Source organism: Apodemus sylvaticus, chromosome 5 (assembly GCF_947179515.1).
Source record: "Apodemus sylvaticus chromosome 5, mApoSyl1.1, whole genome shotgun sequence".
Taxonomy (NCBI): Eukaryota; Metazoa; Chordata; class Mammalia; order Rodentia; family Muridae; genus Apodemus; species Apodemus sylvaticus.
The window spans coordinates 112141425-112161187 of NC_067476.1; the positions used below are offsets into that span (position 1 = coordinate 112141425).

A 19763-nucleotide genomic window follows, 5' to 3' on the forward strand; every position below is an offset into this window, starting at 1 on the left:
AACCCTCAGCACCAGGTGGTGGAGATGAGTGGATCATGGGAGAGTGCTGGCCAGCTTGCTAACCTAAGCAGTGGTCAGTGAGCAATCCAGTCTTACTGGAATACGGTGGAGAGTGTGAGAACAAGACACCCAACATCCCCCTCTGGCATCAACACACGAAACTGAGCCACCCACACGAGAGGCAAACACACCCACGCTAAGCAAGGGAGAGACATGAACAGGACAAAGCTGGTACGGTGCTGAGAAAAGCAAAGGCTGCTCTGTCCACCTCAACAATACGCCAAGAGATCTTCAAAGGATGAGTTGGGATGCTGGCGCGCCTCTGCTGTGGACTGACCATAACCTGTCTCAGTCAGCACACACCAGAGTCAGGAGTCCAGCTCCTCGAGCAAAAACTGCTCTGCTGGGAACCAACTTTTCCAGGAAAAAGAAGGACCCAGACGAGCTTCTGGAGATGTAGCTAACAGCGTAGAGCCTTTCTTCCTTTAGAGACTGTTAGGGAAAAAAAAGCTTAAATCTCTGCCAACAGGCAGCACTGCCTAGGGTTTGTTTGTTTTTTCTTTATCATGTCTGGACTGAAATGCTTCTTTTGTTATTACAGGATCACCATGCAAGTCAAACAGACTGGAAACAAAAGGGTTGGTTCGTTCACTGTTATTAGCAACCAGGGCAACAAAGCCAGCTAACTATGGCAAGGTAAACTTACTTGGTGTTGGGGTCCTTGAGCTTTCCCTTGGCTGCCAGGTACTCCTGGAGCTTCTGCCACCGTTCTTCTGTAAAACACAGACACGAACAAACACCACAAAGGTTACAGAAAACCCTTTATGTCTTTAAATATGATACTTTCCTGTAGCTATTTCAGCTTTGGTAAAGTCACCAGTCCTGTTAGGCTGGCTTTCAATACCAACGGTATCAGCTTGGTGCCAAGCTCTTTACTAAGCTGTTTACACTAATACAACAATCAATCCTATGAGGTATTTGGCTGTTTGAAACTCAGGTAAAGTGACAGGCTGAAATTTACCCACTAATGTGCAGCAAAGTCAGGATTCGAAAGCAAGATATTTTTTTTAACCCTTGAGTTAAAAATTGTGTGCCTAGGACGGAGTGCAGAACAACAGGCCCATAAGTGAGGACAGAGTGTGCAACTGGAAGGTGACACGAGGGTGGGGCATACTGCAGGTCCCTCAAGATACCAGGGTTCCCAACATCCTTAAGCCCCAGCCCACATTGTATGAGTCAATCTGCAGAGACTCGGACTGGGGCCGAACCAGATACCTGACAGCTGTCAAAGTTCTGGCCATAACTAGCAATGCAGGGGTGTCCCCATGCGGTAACGGAGCGCGCCGCTCCTCGGTGACCCGGGCCCAGCGTCCTTAATCTATCTGAGCTCGGGGGAGACTGAAGCATGCGGGGGAGGCCTGGCAGCTTCTGGAGGCTGCCGACCACACTTACCCGCGGCTGCGCTGGCAGCGGGGCCGGGCCCCACCATGACTCTACCGCGACAGTTTCTTTCTTCAAAGGGCGCGCCTAGTTCTGGTGCGAGACCCGGGCGCCCGTCTGGACGCTCCTATTGGCTTCCGCGACTTTGAAATTCGCCAATTGAGAGGCGGAGAGGGCGGGATCACAGGAAATAGACGCTTCGCGATTCTCACTGGGGCCCTCCCCTGAGGCTCTGCGATTGGAGCGTTTCTGAGAAGGCCCGCCCCTGTAGGACGGGTCACTTCCGCAGCGGTGCTCTGGGGTTGGAGCGGGTGGGTAAGGCCAGAGCTGACCGGCCAGACGGCCAAGGAGTGGATCTTATTGTTGCCAAATTTGGGCTAAGGACGGTTGTGACCCAACTGGGGAGAAACAAGTCGCAGACTAAGTCTCTGTGCTATCAGTTAGGCTGGCTTTGGCTGCAAATAATAGCATGCCAAATGAAAATGGTCCATATTAGTTATTGTTTTCATTCTTGTAGCTGAATACCTGACGGAAACAACTTTAAAAGACTTAACTCCGTGTAGTCCCCGAGCAGCTCGCGGGAGCTGTCAAAATGGCGGCATCTGTCAAAAGTGTCTCAAAGGAAGGGCATCCTAAGACACAGGAGCCCAGGAGCCACAGAGCTCTGAGGGAAGAAGGTATTCCTATGGAAGAACACCCCGAGACATCAGAGCCCAGGACCCACACAGCTTTGAGAGGAAGCCTCTTCTGCAGAGGCATTGCGGTGCCCAGGGGAGGGGATCTCCAGCTCAGCTCAGGAGCTCAGGATCCTCTGCCCGCTCTCCTTCTTCGCTTCTTCCCTTCCTCTATTAATTTTGCTTCTTGGCTTCTTCCAACGAGAGAGTCATATGAGGCAGCAAATCTCATAGAAGACATTTATTGAAGAAGGATGTTATGGTGGGAAGAGAAAAGAGAAAGGGGTTCGAAGAGTTTTAAAAGGAAGAACAAAGATTTCCAAATAACGAGAAAATAAAATAATATAAATCTAAGAATGGAAGCAAAACATGGAAACATAATAGTTTATTTAAACAGGAAAAACATCAACAAGGTAAAGTTAAAATGCTAACAAAAGCCAGCTAGAGAGAAAAAAATCATGGAGAAAAGAGAAGAAAAAGTTACCACTGGCATACCTAAACATCACGTGAATGAAGGAGAGTAAAAAAAAAAATCACAAAAGTTTTTGTTTTGTTTTTAATATGATAAAAAGGGATGAGACAGCTGGGGTTAAGAGCATGTGCTGTTTTCATAGGCCACCAGCTTTGGTTCCCAGTACCCATATTAGATAACACCACTGCCTGTAACTCCAGCTCCATAGGGTCTGACACCCTGACATCCACTTGTGTGACAAAACTTTCCCTGAGGAGATGTAGCACATGGCATTTACTCCATTCAGAGATTCCACAACAGATCAAAGTATGAGTACCAACAAAGTTCAACAAGTCTTATTGGGGTTACGTACTAGAATCTGGGTGAGGGGTTACTGCACATTTCAGCTGTTCAATTATTATTTCTGTGAATTTCCAACCCCCCCTTTCTAAAATAGAGTCCATTGCTCCTCATTCTGACTTTCCTTTTCAACAGGTCATAGGAAAGCAGCTTCTAGTCTGCTGTATTGCCTCTAAAGCTACGACGTGGTTTTGGGGGTAGATTAGATGGTCAGTTTGTATGGACATCTCCACTGGCACACACATGCATTGAATATGGATTGTGTCCTTTAACTGAGTCTGGGAATATTATAATTTTCAGTGCTAGCTATCTGTGAATACTTGCAGCTAGCAAAAAAACAAAAACAAAAACAAAAATCTATGGAACTTGTATTTTTTTTAAATTCATTTTTTTTTTGGATAACAACAACATGTAACAAAATAAAATAAGATGAAACAAAATCCCATCATATATAAGTTGGACAAACCAAACCGACAGAAAAATAAAAGAGCTTCAAGAGAAGGTGGAGGAATCAGAGACCTACTCATTTCCATTCAGGAGTCCCATGAAAGCACTAAACTGAAAGCTAGAGTATGTATGCAGAAACCTGTGTAGGCCTTGTGACTGCTTCTTCAGGCTCTGTGAACTCATATGGGCTTTGCTCAGTTGTTTTAGAAGGCCTTGTTCTCCTGGTGTGCTCCCCAGCATCCCTTCTGTCTCCCTGACTCCTGTCTCTACTTCCTCAGGGTTCCCTGACCTCTGAAGGGAGGGATTTGATGGCAACATCTCCTTTAAAGCTGTGTAGGATCCTGGTTGTATAAAGTGATGCTAGCTTTAGTGAATTATGTGAGTGCCAACCAGTTGTCCCTAACTTCTAGGCAATGAGGTATTAAAGACAACAAATAACAACAAAAACCCATTCATAGTATAAAAACAAACAGACAAACAAAAAACCACCCCCTTGCAAAAACCAAACAAAAATATGTCAGCTCAAATTGTTTTATTTAATTATGATCAATAATAATGAAGTGATTATTATTGTTGTTATGTAACACTGTGGTTTGAGAAAATATTTGGAATCCAGAGGAGACACTGATTACTTCCTAGAAAAGAAACTTCAGGTAGCAGTGATGTGGTTGTCACAGTTAAGTTCTTTCCATCTTTAGATGGTTGGCTTTAATTACAGGTCAGATTGAGCAAGATTGATGTAAGAATACCCAGACAGCTTTAAAGACAGGAGGGCACAAGACTGACCCAATCATCATTTTAAATGAGCAAAGTAAACAATACAGATCTGTGATCATGATTACAGGGACTCTCAAGTACGAAAATGTAGAGAGAGTTTCATGGCTGTGGAAAAAGTGGGCTGTTGATAGCATGGTGCTTTAGAGGAAACTACGTCTAACTGACCACTTAGAGAATCCTGCTGCCGAGGATGCCTGCCAAGCTCAGAAGATTTATGGATGTGCCATAAATAATATAATTATCATAAATATATTTATAAATACATATATAAAATAACTTAAAAATAACATTCAACAGTCTGTCTCCTTCTTGAGGTCAGGAGGATTTCATCCAAATGATCTCACTGGAATAAAACCCACTGAGGTAGGAAAGATGTAGCTACTGTCCCCTTCCTTTTGAAAATGACAGCATTAAGTTCTTATAACTTTATCCTACTCAACTGGCTTTTTAGAAGCAGAAGGTGCACAGTGAGATTGGCTTCATGGGTCTGTGAATTCCCATTCCAAATGCAATTGTGTGTACTTTTCAGTTGTCTTATCCCTTAGTTAACCCATCTGTAAAATGGGTAGAGTCTTTTTGATCCTCCTAAGATTGTCATGAAGAATAGTAATTAAAATGATTAGTACTGAGCAAACTATAGGGTACTCTTTAAATAACAAATAGTATCATATGTTGGGAGGTTCCATTAGGCTTCGCTCTTCTCTTACAAAGAGGGTAAACATTCATTTAGAATTACAGAGACTCAGCATATGCTGTGCAAGTGACTCAGGGTGAGGAACATTCCTGTACATGGTACATACAGATTGTCAACACTTCTCAAGTGAGTAGACTCCCGAAATAAGGCTGCTTTTATGATATCTGGAAGTCTGTCATGGAGGGCAGTCCCCGTGCCAGGTGCACCTGACTTTGTTCTTTGGTGGCGATTAACAGCTCTGGATAAGCAGCTGATGTGAAGTAGTTCTTAGAGTTGATACTTTTCCAGAAGAAAATGAGGTCGGTCTCACTACCTGTGATGAGCTTTGGTGGTTCTGGAAACTCCTGTGACAATCAAAACAGAATTCTTTTAGTGCACAAGAAGGCATTGGGGGAAAAAAAAACAACCTGAAGGGCAACCCTCTGGTATCTGGCCTTCATGAGAAACAGCACTCTAGAGCCTGAGTCTGTGATCTGGGTTCCTTCACTTGGTCATTCGTCAAGCGTTTACCACGTGCCTATTTGATGTGTCAAGATGATCCATAAGAGTTGATTTCCTTAGTTAATTGCAGAGAAATCTCAGTGAGTCATGAAGACTGTCAATGATACCCGAAATGACCTAAATCTAGACTAGTGGGGGCAAAACACTGTGTGTGTACATCATGTTTTTAATGCTGGTACGGCAAACTCTCATCAAGTCTGAACACCAATGATTGCAAGACTTCTAGACAGTCTGACCCCTAAATATACAAGTTAAACCTTTACAGAAACAGTGGAGCATGGGATGGTGCCTACCTTTGCATTTCAGTTGGAATCAGAAAGTTAACCACATACATTCACACAAAAGCAAATAACAGGAACTCCATGCTGCTTCCCTGATCTGAGCAGCTGACTGCTCTCGGGACAACCTTTTTAGACCGTATTCTTCCTCTGAGTATGAATACAACTTAATAATAACCTTCGTGACAAAATACATTTCAGATTTCATGTTTGTTGAGACCCTCTTTTGTATTCTTTTAAATCTAAGTAAACAACCTGATTAGCTTCCTTTGGGTTTTGAATTTCAGCAAGACCTGTAGTATCCAAACCTCTTCATCTCTTCCCTTTACCCCTTCCTTTGGTCATTCTACCTCCAAATGACTAACCAGTCCTCTTCCTATCATGGTCACTGTATACTTCTGCCTTGCTTCTTCTCTGACATCCCAGCTGGGTTCTGTTTTCTTTTGTGCTTTTGTTCTGGACTATTGTCCATTTAAGAAATATAAATGGTACTAGCACCTTGCACCCTCTGAAAGCCTTTGATGGCTTTCAATTGTATACCAAATGACTAGGACCAAAGTGCTCCACTGATACTGGTCTGTGGGCTCATGAATCTCTAGGGAACTCAGGTCTTTATATCTTCTGTTAGGATGCCCCATCCCTACCTTGTATTATCTGGTCTGTCTCTCAGAGGGCTCTGCTCTTGTCCCTCCCTTTAAATAACACACCACCATTTTTCTGTCTTAGTATCTTATGCATTTTCTTTTGTTGTTGTTGTCTATTTGACTTATTTACTGTCTGTGTACTAGAGGACTATGTTTCATAAGGTTAGGGATTTTGGCCCACCACTGTTCATAGCTTTTAATGCTGTGCTTGGAAATTTGAAGACTTTCAGTAAATAATAGTTGAAGGAATTAATGAATGAAGCTACTGCTCTACTCAGTAGATAATACTTTCATTTGATTCTGACAGAGAAATACAGATACCCACATACATTTTAGGTGGTAATGGAAGGCACTGGATTACATGTTTACTGAGCAAGAGTCACATTCTTCTCCATGGTAAAAATGTCTAATGCTAAAATGTGGATGTGTGTGTATAATTGAGAGAGATGGTCATGGAGAATACAGGCATGGGATGAGAGACAACAGTATTATCAATGGACCACTGAAGTGGGAAAGCTAAGGTTTGAGTATTGTGGCTCCTAGTTTTTGGCTTCATGTGTACCAGCAAGTGGTTAATCTTCTGTGATGTCAGAGAACTTGTTTGAGATTTTCAGAGGCTGGATCCATTGTCATAATGCTCTGTACCATGTAAATCAGATGGTGGATGTCATATTAAAGATCAACAGAACAAATAGATACTCTGGGATGGGAGGCATACAGGGTCAAGGTGGAAAGGCGAGCATGTGGCGACTGTGGCTTCAAGGAGACTGTGCCATCCTAGGAGAGACTTCTGCTTACTATGATCGTTCACAAACAGTGGGAGGTGAATGAGGGCAAGGTTGTGATGGAAGTCAACTGACCTTCAGCAACACGGCCTGGTCTTCACCCTGAGCACTCACAAACAGCTGAGAATTTGAGATCTTCAGAGTAACAGGATACCTAGAGTCATCTCCTCCCGATGAGTAGGCGTACATGTCAAATTTTACTGTCAAAGAAAGAGTCAGAAAGAAAGTAAATACAAATACACAATTATTTGTTTATATAAAAGAGGTGCTTAGATAGAGGCAGGTGTGTGTGTGTGTGTAAGATTAGGCTCCCAGCTCTGGTATATGAATACACCATATTTATTTGTGGAGTTCAGGAGTGGGGCATTATGCATTACTGCATCCTTTACCATGCCTGCTGCACTTACTAGGTGGATAAGTAAAATTTTCTATATGAGTAGAATGCTTAAGGACCAAATCTTGCTAAATTTCTTCTGGTTACAATAGTGGAATAAGACATTTGTTGGTTTATGAATTCCTAATGGCTTGAAATAGAATGATCTAAGACTCTCTCTCTCTCTCTCTCTCTCTCTCTCTCTCTCTCTCTCTCACACACACACACACACACACACACCCTGCATAGTAAAATGACTGACTGCATTGGGTACCACCAGAAATGTAATGTAAATAATAGGAATGATAGTGGGATGTGGGTAGTGACACAGCATTGCTTAGTATGTGTATGGTTGGGTTTGATATCTAGTACCAAAAAGCAAGAATGTGTGTGTGTGTGTGGAGGGGGGTTAGAAAATATGAATTCTAAAGTTAGTATGTAGAGGAAATCATGTGAGATAAGCAGGGAATAGAATACACAATAATTTGCAAAAGTCAGAGAATCTGATAACTGAAGTGTGCACAATGTCTCTATTCAGAAAGAACCCTGCCTGCCTATAAGAAGTTTCTTCTGTGGGTTTCTAAAAACAACTTTGTATATTGATAATGCATTCTTCATCTAAAACAGGTTTATTATGGAAACTGGATCTGTGTAACAGGAAGTATTGGGCACTGAACTCCATCCTTCAGATCCCATGGCGGTAGGGGCTTTTGGCTTTCCTGTTACATTATGAAGAAAGCTCTTTCTAGATGAATGCTAGCCGTAATTCTGATCACCAGTCTCTCTAACAGATAGGGACTGGCTGCTCCCTGTCCGCTTTACTAAATATCTGTGGTGCCCACATTTCTCTTCTTTAAAATTAGTATAGGGAATGTCTGCAAGCAGCAAGGAGAAGGCACACCAGGAAGCTCTGCTCCAAGTAGTGAGCTCTCTTTTGGAACTCATTCTGTCCTTTCCAAGGATTCTCTGCGGGAATAGAGTGCTTTATTCTGATCTAGAAGAACTGTGCAAAGCCAGGGGTGTAGATAACTTTGTGCTTTGAAAACAAAGTTTGAAAGAGGCAAAGAAACTCAGAGAGGGGAAGAGTGACAGACTGGCCATTACCTTCATGTTGCAGGTCAGTCAACGAAGCAGCTTTGAGATGGATCCCGTCCACATCCCGGTATATGTTTTGGTTGAGGGAATCATTCATGGCGAACCCCTGCTTGACGAGCCTCATCAGTTTGTATCTCAAATCACTCTGGAAGGTGGAGGGTGCTGATCTTGGTTGAATGGTCTCTAAAAATCATTATCACAAGTTCAGGTTATCACCTAGTTACATAGATGCCCTACACATGCCCGTACAAGCACGAGATGTGGCTCTGAGAGGGACTGTAGGGCAGCTAATGCAAGTGGAACACCAGAGATGAAGCTAGTCACCAGATGGCTTGATCCTACCTGGGGTCATACTATTGGTTTTTCTTTTGTAAATCAATTCATCAGGTAATAGTTTCATTTTACTTTTTAAAAGAAAGTTTTTGAGAAACTTCAACATTTTTTGTTAGCCATTTCCATTTCTTTTTTTTTTTTTTCTAGAGGGTCTCATTATGGAGCCCTGGAGGACTTGGAATTCACTCTAGAAACAAGAATAGACTTGAACTCACAAAGATTCACCTGCCTCTGCCTCACGCTGGGATTAAAGGTATGACCCACCATGCTTGGCCCTATTACCGGTATTTTCAATCTATATTTTCAGATGAGTATATGCTAAGATAAAAGTAAATATGCTAAAACTATATATCACAACATGTCACCATTATCTATAAATAATACATATGTCATATACACATATATGTATATATATGTATATATAGATATGACCAAAGGTACAGGTCTACCTTAGAAGTAGATATCTAAGTAGCTTCTCTAATCTCCAGGTTCTGACTAATTTTACCTCTAGCATGCTGCTCTAAAGAAGCGAATGGTGACAGAAATTGACATATTCACTGTCACTCCAATGCTGAAAAGTGTGCTCTGTAATATATCAAATGAAAAAAATGTCTGGATATGGGATTTTGTGTAGTATACTGCAACGGCACTGGACATTTTTGCTCCTGTGTGCACCTGTATGCACAAAAGACTTTAAGGAAACATTCTGTGCTGTTGGTAGGGTTAAAATCTGGGTGACAAAGTGGACATAATATTTTCTCTTACACTTTATTTTAAAATATTCTAGGCAGGGAGGTATAGTTGTCTAGGTTTAATATTAACTTGAGTACTTGGTTTGTGTTTCCTGCGGAGGAATGTCTAGCAAAGATATGAAAGAAAAATCCAGGGTTCTCATAGTCCGAGTGGACTGAATTAACTGTGAGGGCTTCCCACTAAGAGACTGAGCCACATTTCCTCATATGTAAAAGGAGAGTGGAAGGTTGTTTTGGAGCTTAGAGAGAAATTAGTAGTGCTACAGTGTTTACAAAGGCAATGGGGGTAATAACAATGGTTGACGGTTCTTGGGTAGTGACGTCACACTAGGCTTTTTTGTAGTCTAAATGTTTTGAAGTATTAGCTTATTTAATCTTTATAAGAACCCAGTGAGGGGTTGGCCAGTTGACCCAGACTTGGTCATCTCTACTCACAGTATGGGGAACTGAAGCCTAGAGAGATTAAGGAACATGACTAAAGCGGTAGCAGCTAGTAGAGGTCATGAGCCAATCAACTATGACTGCTTTCTCTCCAACAGAAGACCTTTACACGACCTTTGCAAGACAGCCAAGAAAGGAGCCCCTGAGCAAGTGTTCTAGAAGCAGGCTTCTGCTGACCTCTCCCCTATAGTCATCGAGCTAACATTTGGTTGTTATCTTGGCTCAGGCTTTATTTTCTTTCTACTCCATTCTTACCATTTACTTAAAACTGAAAAATTTGATCTCATGTTTACCTCTTACCTTCTAAATTATGGGTTATGGCCTCTAGGTCATCTTCAGCAAAGGCCTGATTGAAACTCAGCCGTCTCTTCTTCAGAATCTTCCCTTTGTTTGATGTTGCTGACACCATCACGCGGCTCTCCTTGAAGGTGAAGTTGGACATCTTTGACATTTCAGAGGTTCTCAGAGATACAAATGTATCTGTGCAAGTCTCTTGAAGTGAGCCATAGCTTGCATCATAGAAGGATTTCTGTAAGGAGGAAAAGTGGAACCTGAGAGGTTATCTATGCCCTTGGGATGAGATTCTTCAGTAGGATCTGTATCCTACATGCTCAGTGAGAGTGATCCCCATTGTGCTCCCTCCCTCTCTCCCTTCCTCCCTCCCTCCCTCCCTTTCTCATCCTCCCACTGTCCTTCTTTCCCTCCCAACGCCATTCCTTCCTTTTCCTTGCTTGGGTTTCCCTGAAACCATGTGATTTTTGGGGAGGAAGGTAATTTCATCCATCTTTGGGTTCAAAAATAAAACATTTTAACAAAATAGGTTAATATGCAATCCTGGTAAGTCAGATCCTTCCATTAAGAGGTCTGACATCTACTTGAGAGTGTTCAAAATGTTTTAGAAAATACATTTGACCCTCTGTTTTTCCTGCCCACATCCTCAAATTCAACTGACCTTAAGATTCAAAATATTTTCTAGAAAGAAATGACATCTATATTGAACACGTGCATTTTTATTTCCTAAACAATTTAACCATCACTTCATAAGCATAAGAATTATCTCCATAACATCTGTATCGTGTCAGGTATTGTTAGGCCATCTAGATATGATTTAAAGTCATTTGAGAATGCATACATGCTTTATACAAATAGAAGGTCATTTCATATATGGGACTTGAGCATTTGCAGAAGGTGGTCTATCTTGATTCTAAGCTCCTATGGATACCTTTAGTATGGCCATTCTTCTGGAAGCATCTTTTAAAGCTAGTATCACAGATGCACAAAATGATGTAACCTGGTATGTGGCTATAACATATTTACTTTCTCTTGACTATCCTCCTCTGCCTCAGCTCTGTGGGCTATCTGGTTATGTCTAGCCTCTGGTCTGTTAGGAGACAGACTGAAGCAACTGGCTAGGGAGGACAAAATTAACATTTTGAAGGAGCCTGGCCCGTTCTTAGGAGTACAGATAGTTCTCTGTTATGGAAAAGCCAATGAGCATGAAGAATTCCAGTTAACTACTAGTATGGAGAGGCAAGTGGTCTCATTTATATATATATATATATACAATAAATGTATTCCTCCTTTAGTGAGGGTGAGACACAAGTGTGTACTACTCAACTCTCACTGTGCTTTTCTGGTAGAGGAACTAGTATGAAAAAATGAAAGAAAAAGAGAATCCAGATCTATAAGAATGCTAATCATGTACTTACCTGATTCAGAGAGAGATGGTCAATGGCAGAACTGTATTCTTCATTTTCACTGTCAAAAAAAAAAAACATACAATGAGATTATTTTTGTCCACTACTTTACTGTGGTCAGTGGGTATCAGATCTTAATAGCCACATTAACTTTGGGTAACACAGACAGCATTCCTAAAAACTGATTTAGGCATAAGCATTATTGAGTTCAAATGCTTAAACACAGTAATGACTTTTAGTGGACCAATAAGAGCTAATCCATCCTTGGGAGAACTTGGTTCCTGCTAGGATGAGAATAAACTCTACAGTAACTGAGTATGTGAACACACACACACACACACACACACGATCATTACTATTTGAAAAGTTAAAGACTTCTGTACATTCATGTCTACTATACACATAGTAATTCATTTGTCACTAATTTGAAATTAGTAATTATTGAAACAGCTTTGTGCTTTTAAAAAAATCAGTCATGACTAATAAATCAGAGCCTTAACTGAACTTCAGGGAAGATTTAATTAAGCTCTTTAAAAGAAAAGAAAAGCTTTTGATGTACCACAGGTATACTTTGTCATACACTGCTTCCATGTACTCACTAAAACAGATTTAATATTTAACATTTTGTAGCCTTGTTAGCATTAACATTAATCGTAAACAACAAGAACATCATATTGGTTAAGAATGTTCTAGAATTTCAACGCTCTGTTCTTTTGTCTTTTATATCAGGGAAAGGTGACTGTGAGTGTGAATTCATATGCCTGAGAGCTGTTTTCTCCTGTTGACTGGAACAGGTTCTATTGAGAACAGATTCTCTCTCAAACAACTCATTAAAACCCACTGCTGACTCAGAACACACAAACTCTTTGGAATGCCTAAGTTGATGTTGATATAAAATTATGTAGGATTCAGTATACCCCAAAAATATCTTTCTACAATTCCCATTTTTTCCTGCCAATGAAATATTCTTTTAGCACAATGGGTGCCTGGTCTTTCTAGGTCTTCTCTGTCCTCTAGAACTTCAGGGTCAATGTATACCTCCATAGCCTCTGCCAGTCTGTCCCCTGGCCAGTCACATTAATTATTAATTGGATTCAAAGGAGACTTGAGCCCCTGTTTGAATCAAAAAAAGGAAGACTGCATTTCTTACCTATAACAGTTCTTTAGGTCTTCAAACAAGTCAGGAACTTTGGCCATCTTGATTTCTGCAAGAGAACACCAGTGGCTGTCAGCTCAGTCCACTCTAAACCCCGTGCTTGCCAGGGTAATGACCCTGCTTGCTCTTCTTGAGAAATTACAGTGAGTGACTTATCACATGCCCAGAATTTCCTCTATTCTTCTTTGTACTCCCTTATACTTTTCCTGTATGCTTCTATCTCCTCCACTAGCTTGTACTTTTCTTTTAGAATGCTTTCTCTATCCTGGTATTTGTGTCCAGTCTATTGCATCACACATAGTAGGCATTTAATAGAAGGTTAATAGAATAAGAAAAAATTAAAATAACCTTATATAGAGTCAAGGGGGACACAGACTGGGAACCTGATGGTCTCTCTCATTTTTGTCAATAGAGACGTCCAATCTCCAGAAAAAGATTCAGCTTTGCTGATAGATTCCCTCACATGGATCTTGTTCAGCTGCTCCCTAAGTTCCCTATCACTAGAACGAGAATTCTTTTCTGAAATATCTCATTCTAGCCCCTGTACTAAATCAGGAGACAGAAGAAGAAGAAGAAGAAGAAGAAGAAGAAGAAGAAGAAGAAGAAGAAGAAGAAGAAGAAGAAGAAGAAGAAGAAGAAGAAGAAGAAGAAGAAGGGGAAGGAACCATAGCTTTACACAAGGTGTCTTGAGAGAGGACAGTCAAGGGACAAACAAAAGACAATTTTCATAGCCTCAGACATGATAAGGACAATACCTTTGCCGACTCAAGCGCCAATGAGCTGACTCCCTCTCTGCCCTGGAGACTTAAGTCTGAGTCAGGCTTTACTGTCTTTTATAGTCTTCCTCAAGCAGTAGGTGTGGCCATGAATGTGTCACTGGGAATTTACAGGAAACAATTCTGCTTTGTATCTTTCTATGTTACAGTGATACTGGCTAGAAGGACAGATTATACACTTGGTAATAATGTTGCTTGCAAAGATTCCATGGGCTGTTGACTTGATCCACTCATTTCTTGCTTGCTCCATGTGATTATAGACATGTAGTCTTACAAAAAGGGAAGAGTGGCAGGAAGTTCACCAATGGAAGAGGAAGGAAGAAATCTTCAAATCAGAGCGAAAATCTAACTAGGACAGGCGTTCCATAGTTGTACTTTGTGTTTTGGTCTTATTTGTTTATTGTGCCCCAGGACTGAATATGGATTGGCAGGATAATTGTCAGCTGAGGCATGGCATTTGAGGGAAAATGAGCTTCACCACCCTTTTTGAAGGGGAAAATTTGCTTGACTAAGTGAACAGTCCGAGTATGAAACCTTACGGTTAAATGTGGAGGAGGAAAAAGTGACACTGGCCATAAAGATCTGGGGCATCTTCTTCCTTGAAAAATATAAACACACTTCCTACAGAGATGACAGCTTTAGGAGAGAGTTCTCATCCTCAGCCACGTTATGGCAAAGTAACCCTGGCCCACTACCTAAAGACAAAGTCTAGTGTCCCTCAGGATAGATCAGAGCTGAGTGAGGATAGCTGCCCACATCTGGAGGCAGGGACAAAGCTTCAGCCAGGGCAGTGTCTCAGCTCAGGAGTGGAGGCAGTGGGAGAGGAAGTTAAGGCTTCTTACCTGGAATTAACATTGCCCGGTTAGTTTTATTACAGAGAGTTTCAGTTCCCAGATGCCAGGCCAGTCTAAGTGGTAGAATATCAGACTTTCAGTAAGTCAGTGTTTCAGCTTTTCTAGTTGGCATTTAAGCCATGTAACTTTTAAAGGAAGTGGCTGGTAGACAAGGGAAGAAAAAAAAATGTCAAAGAGAGAAAAGCAAACCACTGAAACATGGGATAAAAATTAAACCAGAACAAAGCAAAGCAAACACCATGAGGCTAGTGGTAGAGCAGCTCATGTGAGTTGGGTGAACTATCCCCTCTGGCCCCTTTAAACCACAGAGTGGAGCTGTTTGGATGCTTGTTGGTTCTATTGCTTACGTAAACTCTCCAGTTCTAGTACGGCTGCCCAGCCTGTCCCTCCTCATGATGTATTTATAAACAAAACTCAAAGCTGAGTGATCCTAAGGCAGCACAAGCACAGAAGCAGACTGGAGTCAAAGCTCGGGTGGGTGTCTCTAACCAGATCTACGAGCAGTGACAGCAGCTGGCTAGCTCCACACCCCTGCTTAGTTCCCCTCTAGGCAACGCAGAAATGTTAATCTCGCCATCTTCTGCCTGTCGGACATCTTGTGAAGATAATCACTAAAACAATTGCAAGGTGTACTGTGAATGTGCGCTGCTATGGAGATGCAACTAAACACAAATAATGACACTAATGATGGCCTCAGTCACTTGAGAGTCTGTGGAGTCATCACCATGATGCCTTAGTTCACAGCAGAAAATAGAGTTCTTAGGAAAACAGGGCTTTGAAAGCTTCCTTGGGGAAGATAGTTTTGAGTGAAGGCCACTACCGAGGCACCGAAGCCGTTTGGTTTCTGAGAGCAGTTCACAGCACCTCTTTGGCAATCTGGGAAAGCCCCAGATTAGATTCGACCATTTGTAGCAACAGCCAACCCAGCTCCATCTTCATTCCTGTGTTGTAGAGAATTCCCCAAATCAGAGTTTGGTTGAGAAACAGCCAATTTGGGTCAGTGTATCTCTCAACCTACTCTTTCACATGGCCTTCTTGGAAACTGGTTTTGAGGGGAAAAGACAGTGCAGGAGGTTCAGAGAGGGAGAGCTCTGTGGTCTTAAACAACCCTTTTAGGGAAGAGAAAGAGGACAGCACTGGGCAGGGCTTTACTGGGACGGATGTGTCTGGCTCAGTGCTTCCTAAATAATCCAGAAATAAATGCTGTATATTTATTCTGTACCATAGGCTTTGCCATACATCAATATTTTCCTTTTAGGAGCCACAGAATTAAGTATGCAAGATGCAATGACATGTGTTGGTAGGTAAGTGGATTTGCTCTGTAAGCCTAGATGTTATGGCTCCAAAGGATGTCTCTGTCTGCCTCCTCCTTTTTCTCTCACTTTCCTTCATCCCTCCATCTCATCCCTCTCTTCTCCCTCTGTCTTTTGTTCTTGTAGGGTCTCACTCTGCATGTGAGTCTGCTCTCAAACTCTTGCTCCTGTTTCAGCCTCCTGGGGGCTGGGATTATAGGTCCAGCAGTGCACGGTCACACTTGTCCTAAGGGTCCTAAGAATCTCCGTGATGCTTTTCAAGTGATAATGCCTTAAGGTTAACAATATGCTCTCCCTTTAGCCTCCAGATGCACATTCTCATATGCCATTTTTGTGTCCTTATGTGTGGCTGAAGACCTTGAAAGAAAGAAATGACCAAGTGAAGGCCACAGAAACTGAGACACAGACAGATTCTGTCTGATTCATGGTCAGATCTCATTTACAGTTTGAATCCTAGAATGCTTTCTCACTGTCACTGGCAAGTCTTTGATGAAATGTGTCAACTTTGGGGTCTTTCCCCACCTGAGATACCCTGAGTGATTCTAAGATTTTATAAAAACAAAAGATGTTTAGGGGAGTTGGCTTAGAAGTTTAAGGGACTTCCAGAGGAGCAAGAGGACCAGAGTTCAGATATCTACAACCCACATAAATTCTGGGTGGCCATCGCAGCCTGCTTGTAATTTTAGTATCAGAAAATAGACCCAGGGAATCTGGAACAGCTGGGATAGCTAGACTAACTATATTTGCATGCTCTGGGTTGCATTAAGAGACCCTGCCTCAAACAATAAGATGAGTGACTGAGAAAGGTTTCTGCCATCAACCTCTGGCCTCAGTACTCACATGTATGCACATGTACTCAAACAATGCACTTATCACAACAAACAACAACCGCCCCAAAGATGATCTCTCTTCTAGCGAAATAATTTTTCTTTTCTTTTTTTATTCTGTGATACCCTGAAAATAGAAGGAAGGCTACCATTGGGCTGAGTGAAGTTTGGCAGTGGGGCTGTGGACTTTGGTATGGCTTGCCACTGTACCATGAAGGTGGGAAACATTTATAAATGTTTTCGGAATCAACCTTAAAATTAGCACATCATACCTGGATGTGAAAGGAATACTTGAATGTAGAAAGAAGCATAACTCTGGAAGAAAGTTTCTCTCTCTCTCTCTCTCTCTCTCTCTCTCTCTCTCTCTCTCTCTCTCTCTCTCACACACACACACACACACACACACACACACACACACAAAGGTTTTACAAAGAATGAAGGAAACCTAGCATGCTTCTGAAGTTCTTTCTGTCATTTACATCAAGTGAGTACAACCAGCTATGGGTGCTGCATTCCTAAACTGAATTAACTGTAGGCAGAAATACTTGGGGATTGGGGAGGAGAAATAGCCGTATTGAACTTAGGTAGACTTTCTTGTCATCACTCTGGAAAAAATACAGTATAATGGCTAGTTACAGGGCATTTACACTCTGTTAGGTGTTAGCAGAGATGTAGAAATGATTAAGGAATTCAGGGGGCTATATATTATATGAATGCAAAGCTGTTCCATCAGAAATATGAGTGTTTACAGAGTTTGGCATAGAGATGCTGAAATTAACAATTCGCTTGTCTACCTCAAGGGAGAGTGTGTTTCTCTTCAGGTGATACAGAGCCTGTTCAGAGGCACAAACATGAAGAGACAAGTGAGCCCTCAGTGTCCATTCATGCCCTACTTAGTTTGAATTCCATGACAGTTAGGCAGGAGGAAAGGATGTCCATAACACCCTACTAGCTTCCAGGTTTTACAATATGTTATCTCAACTTAATCCTCTCATCAGACCAGAGAGGTAGGTCATCCCATCACACATTACAGAAGAGGAAGCAAAGTTCTAGCAAAGTTAAGTAACCAGCCTGAGGTTGCAAGGTTAGCAGGTTACGGAAATGGGATTCAGACATCAGTCTATACTCAACCACAAAGCTGTCTCTGTGTCTTAATGTACTCTCTCTCTCTCTCTCTCTCTCTCTCTCTCTCTCTCTCTCTCTCTCTCTGTCTCTCTGTCTCTCACTCTTTGTCTCTCTCACACACATATACACACAAAAAATTTTACAAAGAATGAAGGAAACCTATCATGCATGCTTTTGAAGTTCTTTCTGTCATTTACATCAAGTGAGTACAACCAGCTATGGTCTCTGATCTCCTGAAAGCTGACAATAAAGCCAGTGCTGACCCCTGACCCCATGTAGATAATTACACTTTAAATTATCTCTGTAATAAAGGTATGAAACAGAGGCACTTGTGGGTCTTGGTCTTGGAGATGGTTATTCAGTGTAAAGAGAAAAGGAACATTCTGGACCAAGCAGATGCTATGAGGGTCAAGTAAATGAAAGCATGAAGGCTAGAACTCAGAGCCACTGGTGGAGGGAGTTGGTCTGGTAAGCTGAGAATGGAGGACTGGGGGAAAGAAGGACCCAGACCAACAGGGCCTCATGTAGCCCTTGCAAAGTCTTTTCTGGAGGGTTACTGTGAAGATATCCAAGCTCTGCTTGTTCATAACTTGATCAATTTTACACTTTTGTTTCTGTGCTGCCAGAGAGAGGACCAGGAGGTCCTAGTTTAGTACTCTACCACTGAGCTGCATCCCTAGCTATCTTTGTCCATTTAATGGTAACAGCTTTGAGTCTGAGAACTATTCTAGGTGCAAACCAGCACATAGAGAGATGACAACGTATCTCTAAGTGTATCAAAAGCAGTCTTCCTACCTGAACTCAAGTGTGTTTGACTATGATGTTCCCAGGAGCCCAGGAGCAGGGGGATAGCTGTGACTTGGAGATGACAGGAGATTCAAATGTGAACATCAGGAGGAACACACACAGATGAAGTCCAGCCATTGCATACCTGGCTACCTGGCTAGCTGTCCCCTCTTCTCCCTGCTTTAGCTCATTCTTTCGCTTACGGATGCTTTCTGTTTCTGAATTCCCTTTCTCTCACTTGAGATGCTGAGTAATGGAGGCTTTGCTTCTTCCTTGCCTTCTTTCCTGGATGCCCTTCTGAAATGAACTCAGCAGCGGGCTTCCTGTGTGGCAACCCTGGTGTCTGGGCCTGTTGCTTACTTTTCTTCTTCTGAGGTAATTGTGATTTTCTGGTCAAAAGTGCATTTCTTTCTTTCTTTTTTCTTTTCTTTTCTTTTCTTCTTCTTCTTCTTCTTTTTTTTTTTTTTTTTTGGTTTTTTGGATTTTTTTTTTTTTTTTGAGACAGGGTTTCTCTGTGTAGCCCTGACTGTCCTGGAACTCACTCTGTAGACCAGGCTGGCCTCGAACTCAGAAATCCGTCTGCCTCTGCCTCTGCCTCCCAGAGTGCTGGGATTACAGGTGTGCACTACCACCGCCCGGCTCCAAAAGTACATTTCTTAAAAGAGAATTTCTTTCCTTTTGAGTCTTCCTCTCATTGGAGTCATGGGTTAACTCTGGTTTGAATTTGTTTCTCAGTAAAAAAAAATAGTATGTTTAAAATGTTTATTATTAAATATTGCTGTATTGGAGAAATACATTAAAAAGACCAAAATAAAGCCCATGAGAAATATAATAACTAGAGCTAATTACTACTACTATTTATTTTTTGTGTAATTTCTATTAGCTGTTCTGTCTTTAAGACCTATGCAAATTCCTGTTTAGATAGTTGGAATAGTCTGAAATCTTTTGATGTATGCTTTCCTGGAATCGTGTGGTAGGTAGCTAATTGCTCACTAAATATCCATCTGCACATGTGTGGGGTTGCCTGCAGTTAAACTGGGGACACATGGCACACTCTGGCCAACAGCCTGTGAGCAGGAAGTGGATTGAGTTCTGCTGATGCAACCAGGACCAGCTAGTTCGTCATACTCAACTTCCCTTGATGCGGCAACCACAGAGGTCATGTGACCCAGATGCTGCACAGG

The 19763-nt window shown here is 41.9% G+C and overlaps 2 protein-coding genes across 6 annotated transcripts in view; both read right to left on the minus strand.

Moving 5' to 3' along the window:
- Ckap2l (cytoskeleton associated protein 2 like) overlaps nucleotides 1-1568 on the minus strand; it is a 32015-nt gene extending 30447 nt beyond the window's left edge. For all 4 annotated transcript variants that reach the window (XM_052183595.1, XM_052183594.1, XM_052183593.1 and 1 more), the window contains exons 1-2: nucleotides 1453-1568; nucleotides 707-773 (exon numbers count right to left, since the gene is read on the minus strand). In XM_052183595.1, the coding sequence (XP_052039555.1) occupies nucleotides 707-773; nucleotides 1453-1489 (104 nt within the window). In that variant the 5' untranslated portion in view covers nucleotides 1490-1568. The remainder of the gene's footprint in view (nucleotides 1-706; nucleotides 774-1452) is intronic.
- A 2321-nt stretch (nucleotides 1569-3889) lies between these two features.
- Il1a (interleukin 1 alpha) lies at nucleotides 3890-13698 on the minus strand. Of its 2 annotated transcripts, XM_052183597.1 has the most exons (7): nucleotides 13654-13698; nucleotides 12893-12947; nucleotides 11755-11803; nucleotides 10346-10574; nucleotides 8529-8702; nucleotides 7127-7251; nucleotides 3890-5187 (listed from the first exon to the last, which is right to left on the minus strand). In XM_052183597.1, exons 2-7 carry the CDS (start codon nucleotides 12937-12939, stop codon nucleotides 4999-5001), a joined length of 813 nt encoding a protein of 270 aa, XP_052039557.1. In that variant the 5' UTR covers nucleotides 12940-12947; nucleotides 13654-13698; the 3' UTR covers nucleotides 3890-4998. The 2 variants fall into 2 exon arrangements, with proteins under 2 accessions (XP_052039557.1, XP_052039556.1); XM_052183596.1 differs by lacking the exon at nucleotides 13654-13698 and having other exon boundaries at nucleotides 12893-13021.
- Nucleotides 13699-19763: the final 6065 nt, after the last annotated feature.